The sequence below is a fragment of the Sitophilus oryzae genome, unplaced genomic scaffold (genome assembly GCF_002938485.1).
Source record: "Sitophilus oryzae breed Bouriz unplaced genomic scaffold, Soryzae_2.0 scaffold_1430_pilon_pilon, whole genome shotgun sequence".
Classification (NCBI taxonomy): Eukaryota; Metazoa; Arthropoda; class Insecta; order Coleoptera; family Curculionidae; genus Sitophilus; species Sitophilus oryzae.
Genome location: NW_022146094.1, coordinates 1,314,196 through 1,330,499, shown reverse-complemented (window position 1 = coordinate 1,330,499; position 16,304 = coordinate 1,314,196). Strand labels below are relative to the sequence as shown.

General features: G+C 34.0%; 1 protein-coding gene across 1 annotated transcript in view; it reads left to right on the top strand.

Moving 5' to 3' along the window:
• The first annotated feature begins 1,368 nt into the window (after positions 1-1,368).
• Positions 1,369-16,304, top strand: part of LOC115876270 (DNA N6-methyl adenine demethylase-like) — a 79,340-nt gene continuing 64,404 nt past the window's right edge. Inside the window, exons 1-2 of the mRNA XM_030891980.1 lie at positions 1,369-1,436; positions 11,035-12,652. Coding sequence (XP_030747840.1) covers positions 11,321-12,652 — 1,332 coding nt within the window. The 5' untranslated portion in view covers positions 1,369-1,436; positions 11,035-11,320. The remainder of the gene's footprint in view (positions 1,437-11,034; positions 12,653-16,304) is intronic.

Sequence of the window (16,304 nt, the reverse complement as noted above, 5' to 3'; positions counted from 1 at the left end):
ACTAGAAGATCAATATTAACTAGATTTAAAGAACATTTAGCTTAGATAAGATATGGTAGACCGGATAAATCTTGCGTTGCCGAACATATTGTTGATAAAGAACATTGTATAGATCTTAATAATTTAAAATTAATTAAACAAGTCTCAAATTACAGGCAATTAGATGCATATGAAAGCATCAGAATTAATAAATGTAAAGATAGTATGAACAGAGTCAACGGTCCAATTCCTTCAAGTTCTTTGTTCCTACTACTCTAGTGGCGGAAATCTAACTGTTACGCTTAGTGGGCTCTGACTCGGTTGGCTAGATTTTGCCACGCCCACTCGGTGCCCACTGAGCGAGTGTATAAACGCTCAACTTGTAGATTGTACTTTAGTTTATAATCATCTGCTGATGATGCTAACATGGTTAGCGAAACGCGCGTCCAGTGTAAAAGTAAAAGTGTTTTGGTGTAACACCAAAGGTTCCAACCCTCAACTGTAGTCTATTAGACTTGGAAATGAACATCGATGACCCCCCATTCCCCATATAGGTCATATCTATACTAATATATAACATCCTTAAGTAACTCACTGATTAATCATGATCCTGCTCAAACTCCTCAACGTAAGAAGCTCAATTTTGGCATACAGGTTGATTCTAGGGTGTAGAGGTTCGATAAGAAGGGATTTTTCGAAATTCCAGTTTCTAGGGGGTGAAACCACCCCTCAAATATTACAATATTTTTTATTTAAAAAACCTTTACATTCCTTTAGTTCCTTACATATTTCAAGATTTTTTGAAAATGTATAAAGGTGTTTCGAAAAATCTGGTCATTGATTAATCGCGATCCTGCTTAAAGCTCTTGACGTAAAAAGCTGATTTTTGGAAAACGGATTGACTTTAGGGTGTAGTGGTTCGATAAGAAGGGATTTTTCAAAACTCGAATTCTAAGGGGGTGAAACCACCCCTCAAATATTAGAATATTTTTTATTTAAAAACCTTCTATATTGTATTAAATAAATATTGCATCGTGTCTCGGTCTCGTTCTCGGGCGAGACTATAAATCCAGGTTCGGTCGGACCTTCATGGTTAGTCCCAGAACGAAGTGACAACACTGGAAACCCCGCGTGTGTGTGCCAAGACCAAGAAGAGCCTCAAAACCAGAGCTAACGGTAGATACCGCGGCAGAGCTTGCGAAAAAAAGCGCTCTTGGCGCCTAAGCTCCGCTCGGCTCTTTCCGCCGCCGTTTCGCGTCGCGACGAAAGCTCCGGACGGCGTTCCTCGCTCCCATTGGCCGCGAGAAGGGACAGATGGTGGCGGCGCGCCGCTCGAATTTCGGTGGTTGGAGGACGCTTTTCGCCGCTTTTTTCCCCCCTAACTTAGTAGTCGAAAGCGAGTCGTGCGTGCTGCCGATTGTGTGTGCGTGTCGATTATATTTTTATTTACTTCAATGGTCAGTGTTCCGTTTGTTTTCTCTATGTATTTATGTCTCTTTAAACTAGAATAGACGCTGTTTGTTGCTTTGTAATTTTAGTTGTTTTGTTTTGGAGATGACAGTGTTGTTTCTGGATTTTTTCCCTTTGTAAAATAGGTATTTTGTGTGTATTTTTTTGTTTGCTTGGTGCATGAGTTTTATTTGGACTCACTTAAATTATTTAGTGCTAAACGAATTATATTATTTTAAATTTTCACGAAATAACAATAATTATTTATTATATTTTTGGCGCGTTTTTGTCAAAGATGCGTTAAATACCTATAACTACTATGTACTGCTATCAGTTCAAATTTGTTTTTTTTAAATGATTTAAGTCTTATGAGTTTTTTTACTGCCTTCGTTATCCATACGATTTTATTTACATACGGTTAAAGTTCCATTTTTCTATTTTGTTATTCTCTTTTTTTTTGCTTTTTTATTATTTTCTTTTACGTTTCAAAAATGAAAGTGTATTTTATGGCTAACAAAAGGCTTTTTTATAAAAATTAAATTATTTTTTTGGGCTTTTTCTGTTGTTTTATTAAAAATAATTTATTAAATATTTGGCGCGCTTTTTTAAACAACCTTTAAATTAGTGCGACAAATCTGTTTTAATTTTTTTTTTATAATTTCTCTTACTCATTATACCTCGTAGTCTATTTAATTAAACATAAAAATTAGCAAATTAAAACTTGACTGAATTTTTTTAAATTAAATTAAATAAAAAATATTAGTTTTAATTCTTTTCTGGATTTAGAACCATTTGTTGTATTTTTGGCGCGCTTAAAAAAACATTATGTCACTACGTTTATCTTCTATATTTAAGGGTTTTTTTATTTTTGAATGTAACTTTTTTGTGTGTTGTGGACAAATAAGTTGTGTTGTATTGCGTTTTTTTTATTTACTAGATTTTTTCAATTTAATAATTTAAAATTACATAGTTTATATTTTCTTAGATTACAGTTGGGGGTTGGAACTTTTGGTGTTATCAACAGCAAGATAAAACACTAATTTATTACCATACACCAAAACACTTTATTTTTACACTGGACGCGCGTTTCGCTCACCATGTAAGCATCCATCATCAGCAGATGATTAAAACTGGTCATCATCATCAAAAGTAAAGTGTTTTGGTGTATTGTGGTGAATTAGTGTTTTATTTTGCTTATATTTTCTGTTGTATAAAAAAATATGCGATATGTTGTTATTAACTATTTATCATACATCTTTTTTACTGTTTATGGCACTAAAACCTGTTTTATATCATTGACAACGAAAATTTTTAAAAGATATAGAAGCATTGAAACTGAAAAATGCATCTGTCTTTTATCTCCTGTAGGATTCATATACAAAATGATAAAGTCCTGTGTCAAAGCAAACCTATGACTTCTTTCTTTACTTCTACCCCAAAACATACAGAGATAGAGACGCTCTCCACTTGACAGGCACCTCCAAAGGGCGCATCGTCACCTCCACCTCACCTCAATGACGAATACTCACTTAGGGACGTATTAAATATATCGATATTTAAAATATCGATAGTATTCAGCGATAATTTTTGATGATATATCGATATGAGATTAAGTTTTCAGAACTCTAGGTTTATTTTTTTTATGAAACTTAGAAGAAACGCAGAGAAATAGAGAATGTTATGTTACTTAAGTTTTGTGACTTTTATTGAAAATACATAGATCTTTCAGCGTGTTTTAGATTTGCTCAATATCTGTTTACAAATTGCGAGTATAGAATATAAGAGTAATGCTAACCAGTTAGAATTTTACATTCATCAGCTTTCATTTAGAAAACCTGCCAATAACTTTATTTAATTAGAATTTTTGTTTACGTAATAACCATAGACAAAGTAATAAATAAAAATGTAGATATAAAAATTATTTGTATAAATATTGTACCCAAAACTGAACTGAAAAATTTGTGACAAAATTACGAATTTTATTGGACACAGTCGAAAGTCAAAGTAAAAAAGGTAGCAGTGGTCTTAATAGGTAATCTTTGGCAGTGGCAACATTGCGACATGCATTCGTCAAATATTTTGCCAGTCACGCCAACTCTTCACATTATCGATATTTCTAAAAATACCGCCATCCCTACACTCTCTGGCTAGCTGGCGTCAGCCATCGACCAAACTCCGGAGTTGCGCCTGCGTCATCCGTGGCCCAAAGTTTTCGCTTTCGCCAAAACTTCCACGGAGTTCGACGGTCTTTGTTTACAGGCCGTGGGGCTTATCCAGATGTGGAACTTTCACTTTCCTCGTATACTCCAAAACTCTTTGTGGGTCCCGCGTTTCTTTTCCAGCGAAGTTTGGAAGTTTACAACAAGCAAAAGAAAAAAAAAACTTTCAATGAATTAGGATTAAAGATTTTAGAACTTTTGTATGTTGCAGATGTAAAACTTGGAAAATAAGTTCGTCATAATAATGCTTTTATTTATTCACTATTCTAATAAACAATATGCATTCTCATATTGATAAATGAGGTCTAAATTATAAGAAAATGCATTTTCTACGAAAACTTGAAGGTATAGACAATTTAATTGTGCATCTGATTCTCCTAAAATATACAGGGCATTCCATCTAAATTAAAGAAGTTATTGCCGTTTGAAGCTAATAATTATTTAAAATCAAATTTTAGACACTCTGTATAAGGTAGTATAATTTTTATTATTGCAACACAATAACTGATCAATAAATAAACTTCAGTAAATATTTAGTATTAAAAACTTTGATACCCTTGGAGAAATGAAGCCTTAAAATTTTTAGTGCAATTTCACAAAATTGAAAATATTTCAAAAACGGTAAGGTTTAAGCATAATAAACCTTAATCAAATTTACCTTTATTTTAATCGTAGAAACTAAAAATGTAATAATATACAGGGTGTTCCGTTTAAAAAAATACAACTTTGATATTTTTTACTTATTTGGGACACTCTGTATCTTGTAAAATTATTTTTAAATTGTACCTCTAATAGTCCTTCATCGAACCCAAAACTTACAATTTGTAAAAAATCTCATCGTTTAGCTACAATACTCCGTGTCGTATGTGGTGAACAACCCTGTATACTATAGTGAGATAGTATCATCAAAATCAATAAAAGTTGGCGCCAAAATTATCATCGATTGTCATTCTCATCTGTCTTTGATGCGTTTTTTTTTCGATTATACGGTACTATCCTATGTAACTAAAAGGAGCTGTTCTAGTTGTATTTTTTTTTCATTACGTTAACTAAAGAAATAAATTGAAAAAAAGAGGAATACGTTTTCTAGATTTTTTTATTCCCCTTTTTATATCTCTGTCGCTCTCTTTTCTTCTTTATTTGTTCTTTCACGTAAGTGGCCAAAGCAAAAAAGGCTTTTAAAAAGTTTTGTAATTAAAGGAAGTCCGAGCCATGTCGGGAGACACGCCAGAAGTTCCAGAAAGTTTTGTTCAAGTTTCTGGAAGATGGAATCTTTTATATCTCTCTCTTTTGCACTTTTTTAAGTCCATTCAATCCTAAAATTAAAAAATAAAATACAAGAAAAAATCTAATTATTTTTTTTATTATAAAAATAAATCACAACTATCTTATACTAGTTGAAGCCTGGCGCATCCGCCACGACTTCAGGAAAAAAAATACTTTTTATTTTTTTTAATTAAATGAAAAACAAAAAATCCGGCGACGACAGTTTTTAGAAGAGCCAAAAAAAGCAACTTTCTAGAGCAAGTCGTTACTTTAGTAGAAACGACACACAGATAAACATCAGCATTTTATATACAGAGTGTCCCACTTAAGATGGATACAAGCCAATATCTTGGTTGTTTGTTGAGCGATCTTTTTCATTTTTGGCAGGAGGCTGTATGGCTATAAGACGTACATTTTGCCCAGGGTAAGGAATGCGATACCTCATAGACGTACGTTTTAATGGGGTTTGATATTTTTCGAGTCAAGAGTAAACTACCCTTAGGACAGTATTTATTTCAAATCTGATAAATTATATTGAATCCTCCTTACCTAAGATACTAAAGTTCTAATTTTGATAAATATTGATACAGGGTGCGTCATTAAAATAAGGCATTTTTATTATTATTTTTTAGGTACTTACGACGCCACTGGATAAACAACAGGTTTGTCAATAACCAGTTATAACCAATTATCAATTAATAATCGATTTCAGTTTTCAGATAGCTTCCATAATAATTAAGATACGATACAAAAAAAACTAAATATTTTCAATTTATTTTGTTTACTTTAAAAAAATTGTTTTTTAAGTTTGCTAAAATACAAATGAATAAAATAAGTTACAAAATAATTTAATCAATTTTTCAATGGAATCTGAAATATAATTTTTATTCGTTTTATTGAGGAATATTTAAAAAAATCCAAATAGTCAAATATTTAGAACAATCACTATTAACTTTGAGAAATATGCTCTAAACAAAGATTTATAAAACTAACGAACTAAAAGTCAACATCTTCGACCAAACCACCATAAAAAACGATTATTGGTGAGACGATTGATAATTGGTTATTGATAATAAACGAGTTGTTTATCCAGTGGCGTCGTAAGTACTTAAAAAATAATAATAAAAATAAAAATGTCTCATTTTAATGACACACCCTGTATCAATATTTATCAAAATTAAAACTTAAGTATCTTAGGTAAGGAGGATTCAATATAATTTATCAGATTTGAAATAAATACTGTCCTAAGGGTAGTTTACTCGACTCGAAAAATATCAAACCCCATTAAAACGTACGTCTATGAGGTATACAGCCTCCTGCCAAAAATGAAAAAGATCGCTCAACAAACAACCAAGTTATTGGCTTGTATCCATCTTAAGTGGGACACCCTGTATGTACATTAGATATAATAGAATACTGACTATTATAAAATAACTCATAAAAATGTTCAAAATCGAACTCCCAACTGTAATGAATTTAAATATCGTCGAGTTAGTGAGAGTAAGATCTCGTTGTGAAACAATGATGAGCAAAAAATCTCTGATTTAGATGTTCTTAATTATCTAGAAACTTCTAATGCACGTTCAGCCTGGGACACCCCGTATACTAATACAAACTTGTAATACATTATTCTCTTCTTATTGTTCTGTGTCTCTTAATCAATCTTCCTTCTCCATTCAGGCTTGATATAAACACGTGAAAACTTTAGAGCTTTTAAAGGCCCATCCTTCGTGACCTTGAATCGGCTCGTATCGCGTAAATATAACTGGCAGCCTTCTCCCACTTATATCCCCCACTCCCCCCCAGTTCCACGGCCCACTTTCTTTCACAAGAATAAGGAAGGTGGCTGCCGGGGATCTCCCCCCACGCGTCTTTTCAAAAAGGAAAACAAAAAAGATAAATGTTTATAAACAGAAGCGGCGCGGCGTTGCCTTGACGTGACGCAGGAAAACGGCAAGCGGCTACGTCATAAGGTAGCAGGAAAGCTCGCGGGCTGCCGTTGTTATAGGTAGAGGCTACCGCAGGCAGTTTCGTGCCTAGGAAAAAGCTGCGGGGCTTTACGATAACGCGCAGTTGCCGAGTCGTACGTTTTTTCATAAAATTTTACAATTTTTTCGTCATGTGTGGATATACAGGGTATGTCTTAATTCAGTGCAAGTATATTAAAGGATGGTAGTAGATTTGGACAAAAGAAATGTAGTTTCTATTTACCATTTTTAGATAATCTTAAGTGTCTATTACGCTGTACTGTTCGGGTCACCCTGTATATTATTAAATTTCTAGTTTCTACGATTAAAATAAAGGTAAATTTGATTAAGGTTTATTATATTTAAACCTTACCGTTTTTGAAATATTTTCAATTTTGTGAAATTGCAGTAAAAATTTTAAGGCTTCATTTCTCCAAGGGTATCAAAGTTTTTAATACTAAATATTTACTGAAGTTTATTTACTGATCAGTTATTGTGTTGCAATAATAAAATAATACTACCTTATACAGAGTGTCTAAAAATTTATTTTAAATAATTATTAGCTTCAAACGGCAATAACTTGTTTAATTTAAATGGAACACCCTCTATATTTTCGAGAATCAGATGCACAATTTAATTGTCTATCAAATTATATTATACCATTTTTTACCTATCTCTTTAAGTTTCCGTAGAAAATGCATTTTCTTGTAATTTACAACTTATTTATCAATATACCCATGGACTATTGACATTTTAGATTATTTTTAAAGATGTACCAAATTTTTAAAGAGCACAGATACTAATATTGTCGATATAATTTTCATTAAAAAATAAAAAAAACTGTTTAAATATTTGTTAAAGAGGATCAATTAATATGATTCCAGTATTCAAACTACATTAACTGACTGTTTGCGTTGATTAATAATAATTGCTCCAAATACTAAAAAACTGAATTATGTATGTGTATTAGACAGTGTGATAAAAAGTAACACCTTAAAAATGATATTTCATTTTTTAATAAATGTTTATTTATAACCACAGAGACTTTAATTTTGATAACTTATTATTATATTTATTTCTGACTCAAATCCACATTTATTTAGAATAATTTATTAACGAACACACAATTAAGTATGTAATTAATTAGTATATGGGCGGAAATAATGGTGTTATATTTAATTAATTGTATACTCTTTTATAAAGATTTAAATAGTTTTCTTTTTGCATACAAATGGGCTAGTAATATTATCGTTTTGCTAAAAACGATAATATTACTACTCTCGAAGAGGAATCGAGCAAAATATCAAGTATGCCATATTTTTGGAAAGTTAATTTTAAATTATTTTCAATGAATTAAAAATATACAGGGTGTCCCATAAAAAAATCAAATTTTCTGTTGATAATTTTTAAAGTGTTAATTTAAAAAAATTATACTTAAACTATTAAATTCTACGTAAAAAAGTGCTTTGGAAATGTTTTTACAAAAATACAAAATTTTGTATAGCAAAAAAGTTACAGCGATTTGTTAAAAATGCACGATTTTGAAAAACACCCCGTAACTCCGAAACGGTAACAGATATGGATGTGCGGTTTTCACCATCATGTTTTTGATAAAAATTCAGCTCCAGACACCGATATTAGTTTTCGTCTATGTCCTATAGAAAAGGGTGTTTCACTTTAAAAGCGTCCAATTTTACCCACCCTGTACAAGGGAAATCTAAATCAAACTTCTCAATATCCTCCCGTGAACCTGAAATTAACCTCGAATCGATACTCAATATGGCAGGAATTTAATTTACTCCCTATTCAGTAACTTCGTCGTGCTGATTGAACACTATTTGTTCCCATACCCCGATTTTCTAAAGCTTTCTGTCTTTGAATTAATTACAATAGTTTACGTGTATTAGGAAACGTCAAAAACAGTCGTGGGTTTTGGATAGTTTGTAGAAACCTATTTATCGTTTCATATTTTAAGTAGAAAACAGCTCCATTATTAAAAATAAAGATAAAGAAAGAAGGAATCAAAATAAACTCAACAACCTAGGAAATAAAACGCGATCCGGCAACGGTGTTGCGCTACGAAAAGCTCAGGACGATCCGCCGACAGACTCCGCACCGATAAAAGACGTACGTCCCCTTTGTTTTCGCAGCAGGACACCGTAGGCGTATGGCGAATCTTTGGCCGACACGCGCTCCCCAACGCATTTCCTGGTTAAGGCGAGGTCACGGTCGCGGCGTTGCCAGATCTGGAGTGCGTACGTTGAGCGCGGACCTCCTGCGAATTTCGGGGATGATGTCGCGGTAGGCTGGCTAGACGCAGTGGCGGCGTTTGTGACGCTGTTACACGGTTGCGTGTAGCAGGAATGGAGAAGAGCGTAGAAGATCAGCAGGTTTCGACTGATTTTAAGCGGTTTTTTATGTTTATCCGAAAAAAAGGAATTTAAGAAAATGTTTTTTAATTAAATATGCTATAATGTCATCATCTACAGGGTCTCCCAGGCTGAGTGCATTAGAAGGTCCTAGAGAACCACAGTATCTAGATCGGAGATTTTGTGCACATGATATTATTGTTTCACAACGAGATCTATCGATTAAAATATTTTAGCTTACTTTTTAGCTTTTTTAAAATTAAAAATTGATAGCTATTAAACACTAATTACCCAAACTACATGGTATATACATGGTGAGTCAAAACTAACTATGATTTTTTTCTGCAATTTGGAGAAATATACCTACTGGTTAAAAACTCGGCAATGGAAGGGCAACGCCGTCCCTGATCCATAGCGCCCTTTCTTAAACTCTAAATGAGTCACTATACAAAGGAAAATCAATAATTCGAAATCTCGCAGCTCAGAATCACGACTACGTCGACAGCGACAAAGCATTTTCGCCATGTGCGAGATCGTCTCTACCGTTTTATTATCATCCAGATTCTGACACTGATATCAATAAATATCAGTATTTTAGGGCTTTTTTATTGTTTCTCATGTAACCTTGTTAGTCCTTAGGTAAATTTGTTGTTACTTTAATAATTTTTTACCGGTAAAGAGTCAAAAGGTTTTTTTGATGGCATTCATAGTCAAAATTAGAAAAAAATCTTGTATGCACAATGTTGGGAAACATCCATTTTGTGTAACTCAAAACCCCATTTGTTACACAGAATAGTCTGTTTTCCAACTAGCTGATGAAAGAATGATCGGCTGGGGAATAACAGTTGATCATAATTTTGCGAGATCAATCTCTAGACCTCATTTCATAGCCACACCATTTTATAGAAATTATTAAGCTTTATTCATATATATATTAATCGGTTTAAAACGTTCTACGTCTTCCGATGCCATCTCTCCATGCCTGTCTGTCTCTCCATGCACCGTCTCCGAGAGATCTTTCCTCCATAAACGTGTCAATCCCTTCCTGCCAACTTCTTCTCGGTCTACCCGGTTTTCTTCTTCCTGCAGGTTTCCAGTTTATAACTTGCTTTGGGATTCTTATTTCTGCCATCTTTGGACATGCCCGTACCATATGAGTTGACTGTTCTTTATGTCGTCCACTATCGTATGTTTAACTTCCATAATCTCTCTTATGCGTTCATTAGTTATTCGCTCGAGTCTTGATTTGCCTGCTGATCTTCTACAAAAATCCATCTCTGTAGCTTCCAGCATTCGTTTTGTTGTTTCCTTAATTGGCCAGACTTCACAGCTGTACGTGTTTATACTCTTTATGATGGTATTGTATATTAGAGTTTTGTTCTTGTTGTTTATGCTTCTGTCCCACAGTATCCATTCAATACCGTGATAGCATTCTTTCCAAGTTTGTTTCGTTCTTTAATTGCTGTATCCAACAGTCCATCATTTGTGATTTGTGAGCTTTATTCATAAATTACTAATTCAATTATTTATTTAAATTAACATTAACATTAAATGAAAATGATTTTTTTTATAGATTCAGAAATTGTAAAACCTTGTATGCCTCCAGATGTCCAGATGCTATATTGCATAGTAACATAAAGGCACCCTGATAATTTATTAATATTATATAATATATATATTATATAATATTATATGATTTATATGTAAGATAACACACTAGTACCATAAATAACTAATTTGCCTGTAAATATAAAATTACTAATTTAATTTTTTCTTCTTTTTCAGATATTATTTTTGTAAAACCCTATAAAAGATATACCATATATAAGATGTACAAACGATAGCGATACTATTTTTATACTATACGAAAAACGAACAGTACAAATAGAACAAAGTACAAATAAAAACCATTCCAATCTCAGCGAACACATTCAGGACACACTCAGTACCACTCTTCAGAGCCATGACAATAAAGCCAAAGAAGATATTCCAATAAACATCATCAGTACCCAACCCTTCAAGAAAACGCACAATGACAGACAGTTAGCGAACCAAAAATAATGGTAGTACCATGAGCGAGACCTTGAGCCAGGACCCGGACGGTCTGGGAGCGGCCTACACCACGCTGGCACCGTCGTACCCGCCTACCCCGGCTACACCCAGCTCCACGGTACAGGATGTACCACCGGGAGCCAATCTACCTCCGTTTTCAACGTTTAACGCCGACATGGACTCGAACGGTACCTTTACTTCGGTTTCCGACCGGTTGTTTAGTGATACAAGACTTTTGGACATTTCCAATTGGGACTACTATACGGAAACTCGGTTGGTTGATCGCGGCGAGAACGGGTTGAGTATTATAACGTCTCAACCACAGTACCGGCCGTGGGAGTCGAAACCAATCGATTCCGGATCGTTTTCGAACTCGAGTGAAGCGTTTCCGACGCCTCAGAACGGTGCCTCAAAACTACCTTCGTTCCAAAGCCAGTTTCAGTCATTTAATGAACAAGTTACCGGGGGTGAGACCACCACACTCACTACACTCACAAACTTGACTCCAGTCTCACCAAACTCATCTTCTAGTCCTCAAAACCAGTCATTAACCACTTTAAATTCAAGTTTTCATACATTAAGTGCTGTAAATCCTCGTAGTTACCCTCTGGTCCCTGCTCCGATTCAAGCCAGGGAGATTCCATCAATCCAACAACAGTTCCTGGACGAACGACACATACAGTTATACTCACACCCCACTGCTAACCTTACACTGAACAACACCATACATTCCGCGAGTATTTTTCCAGCTCAGAACGGAGCTATCATCCAGAACAGCCAAATAATCTCATCCCCCACTGTAGTGACAGTTTTAAAATCCGATCCGGACATGAAGTTAACTTCCTTACACAATACGGATGCTGGGATTAAAATCCAGAACGTAGCCATCCATCCTGCGCAATTCCAGAACCCGATGCCTCCAATGGGCTCGGATAACGGTATCTACAATGGTCTGGATAAGAAAATTAACGGTTTAACCGATACAATGACCTCGCCGACTCGGAACGACTTTAGAAAGAAAGAAAGACGGAAAATCCGGGCTTCCAGCTTGGAAAGTTCAGCTGAGAGTGACGGGGCGTCCAGTAATATGGATCTGGGGTCCGAGAATTCTGGACAGGTTGCTGCTGTGTCAAGTACGGATGGGTTCAAGACGCAGCACGGGATGGCTGTTATGGAGCACGATATGAGTGGTGGAGTTCTGGATAAGCAGGTGAAGAAAAAAAGGAAGAGGTGTGGGGAATGTATCGGGTGCCAGAGGAAGGACAACTGTGGTGATTGTGCTCCGTGCAGGAACGATAAAAGTCATCAGATTTGTAAGCAGAGGAGATGCGAGAAGCTTACGGAGAAGAAGGTATGTCTTTAAGAATTTTTTAAAACTTTCTTTGTTTCTTATTTTATCGTAATTTTGGTGTTTTTACTATGAAATCCAATAAGTAATCAAAATCTTGTCCGTACTGAAATTATAAAACCCTTGATCCAAAAATTACTATTCTTTTTAATTAATCTTCTTAGATATATAGCTTTTACGATGTGTAGTAGCATATACAGGGTGGTTTGAATTATAGTCGACAAACTCGTCAACATGTTATGCAGATAAAAATAAGTAAAAAAGATCGTACAAATTTATGTCCTAAAATGCTTGGTTTCGGAGATACAGGGTGTAAAAGTGTCATTTCTATTTCGGGTTTTTCTAAATTATTTCTAACAGTTTCTGTTGAACCTTATGCCACGAATGGTTGTCGTCTCGGCGCACTCAGTGATGAGGCGTTCTGGTGTTTCCCCAATTTTTAGAACATCCTATATTTCTCAGTTAATATAGAAATAAAAAATTTTGACAAGAAAATATACATAAGGAAACAAAGAGAATTGTTTATTATTAATGCTAAAAAGCAGAACCAATCGCTGAATGAAACTGTATCTGATATATCGAAAAACTGGGCCTCCGTATACATATATCTATGTAATATATGTGTGTAAACGGGCAGCTGCACGTCTGGCACGTGACAAATATATACACACACACGCACACAAGAGAGAGAGATTTTCTTTATCTGTCCAATTGTTGTTTCATCTGCTCACCTTTTTGTTCCATTCAGAAACGCTGACGGTTCTGATCCGATAAAAACCGTATATTTTATTATCCGAATGCAATAAAATTTTCGGCAAAATATATTGAGATGTGAGAGATACATAATAATAAATTTCCGGATAAGGAGAAATATTTAAAAAGAAATCGGCGATAACTCGTAAACGAGCTAATCAAAAATATCTAAAGTTATTCTTTTGAATGTGGGTTTTAGTGCTCTTCAATAAATCTAAATAACATTATTCTCTATAATAATTAGGGAAGTCAATAATTGACCCCATTAAATTTTACATGGGATTTCCTATGTCCAGTCCGACGATGCAACACCCGGTATATCTACCTGTAGTACTGAGAGTCAACTGACACATAAGTCAACTCGTTTGATCAATATGTATATGTATCTATGATATGTATGTTTTCGGATTATCTTTACAAGAGCAAACACTTTTTTATCATTGACATTTTAAGAAAAAATTTGTAAATTTTCATACCATTTTAGAGAAAATTAAAAAAACATGAAATATGGTTGCATTTTTCCACCAGTCCAAAAAACAAAAAGCGCTTCTATGGTAATATACTTTCGATTTCATTTTTTGACGGATGGTTATTATTAATTTTTATTAATGTCATATTTTTTGTTGTTATTAAAGTACCACATTTTCCGATAATTATTATCTCCCTTTGTGTAGCATTGAACTAAATAAATTTTGATCTTCTGTAACATTTTAAAACGCCAAAAACGTAACGATAATTAAAATTTTTATAAATAAATATAAAAATTCAACCATATTTTCATTCTTTTTTTTTATTTTCTCTAAGAAGCAATGGAAATTTGGAAAAGTATAAACGGGATTAACCATTTTAACACAGGCAAAATTTTTATGAAGAATGCATTTTTCTCAAAATGTCTTGTAAAGACAATCCGGGGACATACTGTATATTACGTTAATTAAAAGTATAGCTGTTGGTTCATTTTAACACCCTGATACCGTACCAAAACCCCATAACCTAATTTCTGTCTCAATTTTTCGAAATTTCGTCTCTCCAAAATACATCGGTTCATTATAGAGAGACCATTGAACCCACCAGAACTTTTCAGGTCCCTGTCCTATCCATCGGGATACATGTTATATATACGCGCATTGGGCATATGCCATGGTGAAATAAAACATTCTCAAACCAGGTAGTACGTTTCGGCGTTCGAAAACGCAACAGCTGCACGGTCGTGAAGAACAAACCGAAGCCAGCTGTTCTGTTGGGCCACAGCGGACCTCCGGAAGGTTCAGGGCTAGCGTAGGTCGGTAGGGCATGGAAGAAATGGCTGGGCCGATGCCCTTATGCGCATAATAGCGAAAATATATTTAGAGAATATGTGCTGCTCGTCCGGGTAATACAATGGTCCGGTAATGATATCGTCGACTGGGAAAAATTGCGTTTAATGTGTGTTTTTTTAATCGAAATATGTTGAAATAAAAAAAACAAGGGCTGGTATGACTCACTGCAATTTATTTATTGAACCATGTCTGTAAATAATGGCTATACTTCTGTGGCGGGTTCGGTTCGTGAAAATATCTGTTTTTTGCCACTGGAAAAGAAATCTACAAAATGCGTTGAATCTTTGGTTGAATCCAAACGGAGACCAGATTGCCAATGAGCTTTTTACATAAAATTTAAAACGGTATGGAAATTTGTAAAATTTCCATACCGTTTAACCATCTTAGAAAGAATGCATTCTTCTCACAATGTCAATAATAAAAAAGATTTTTCTTGACTGGAAATTGTAACGAAAAAGGAATAAAAAATGATGTTGAATGAAGTTCGACTAGAAATTTAAATTAAAATACCTTCAGAGCTGATTCAAATCATTAATTCTTTTCATATTATGAGAATTTTCCAAGCCCAGTGCCCTTCAAGCTTGAACTTTGCACTTTTCATGTCTCAAGACAAGTTTTTAACGGCTCTTTCACAACTTTCTATGCGATCTACCTTTCCCAGCATCACAGGAGATTGAGATGAGAGAGCGCTGAAACCCTTTGATCTATTTTTTAAATCTAGAATCTTGCAAAACTAGTTTTCTCAATGCTGGTTCATTCAAGCCCAGTCTTCGTTTACTTTTCTCAAATCTATATGCCGCTCTTCATATTTAAATTTAATTTGAACCGTTTTTATTTTTTACTTTATCTGTTTTTACTAGTAGTGGGAACTACCGAATGAATACTATCGAAACATTCGATAGTTGCAATTCATTCGAATAATTCGATAGCTAGTAAGAAAACATTCATCGAAAACTATTCGAATAAAAATATCGAATAGATGCGTCATCTGCCTTGAAATATATTAATTCGGCAGCAAAAACCATTCATTTATAAAATTCATTCATTTGTAAAATTCATTTATTCGTCAGGATCGATTATAATAAAATATAAACTGGATTTTATTATAATCGATCCGGCGACGTAGGTTTCTTTCCTAGAAACCCGACAGCGGTCGGCGGTCGGTGGCAATGGTATGAAAAAAGCCGGCATCTTTGATTTTGAGTCAGATAAAGATAAGGACACATTATTTTTTTATTGAGGTGCTAGTATTTACACAGAAAATACATTATGAACGGCGCTGTTGCCGTATGTTCGTATTAGTTGGTATTAGCAAAGAATATTATTCTTTGGTATTATAATTAGTTAGGGATAGTATAACTATATATTTTGCATGTTTTTTATTAATATTCTGTTGTTATACTGCAATAATACTTTTTATTTTGGATATAGGACAATGATTTTTAATGTTTTTAAGCAAAACTGGTTTAATAAATAATAATAACAGTAATAATTTGTTATACCTATTAACACCAAAGTTTAAAATCATTTAATATAAACATTTTTTTAAGTAGTAGCAAAATATAAACAACAAATTAGAAGTC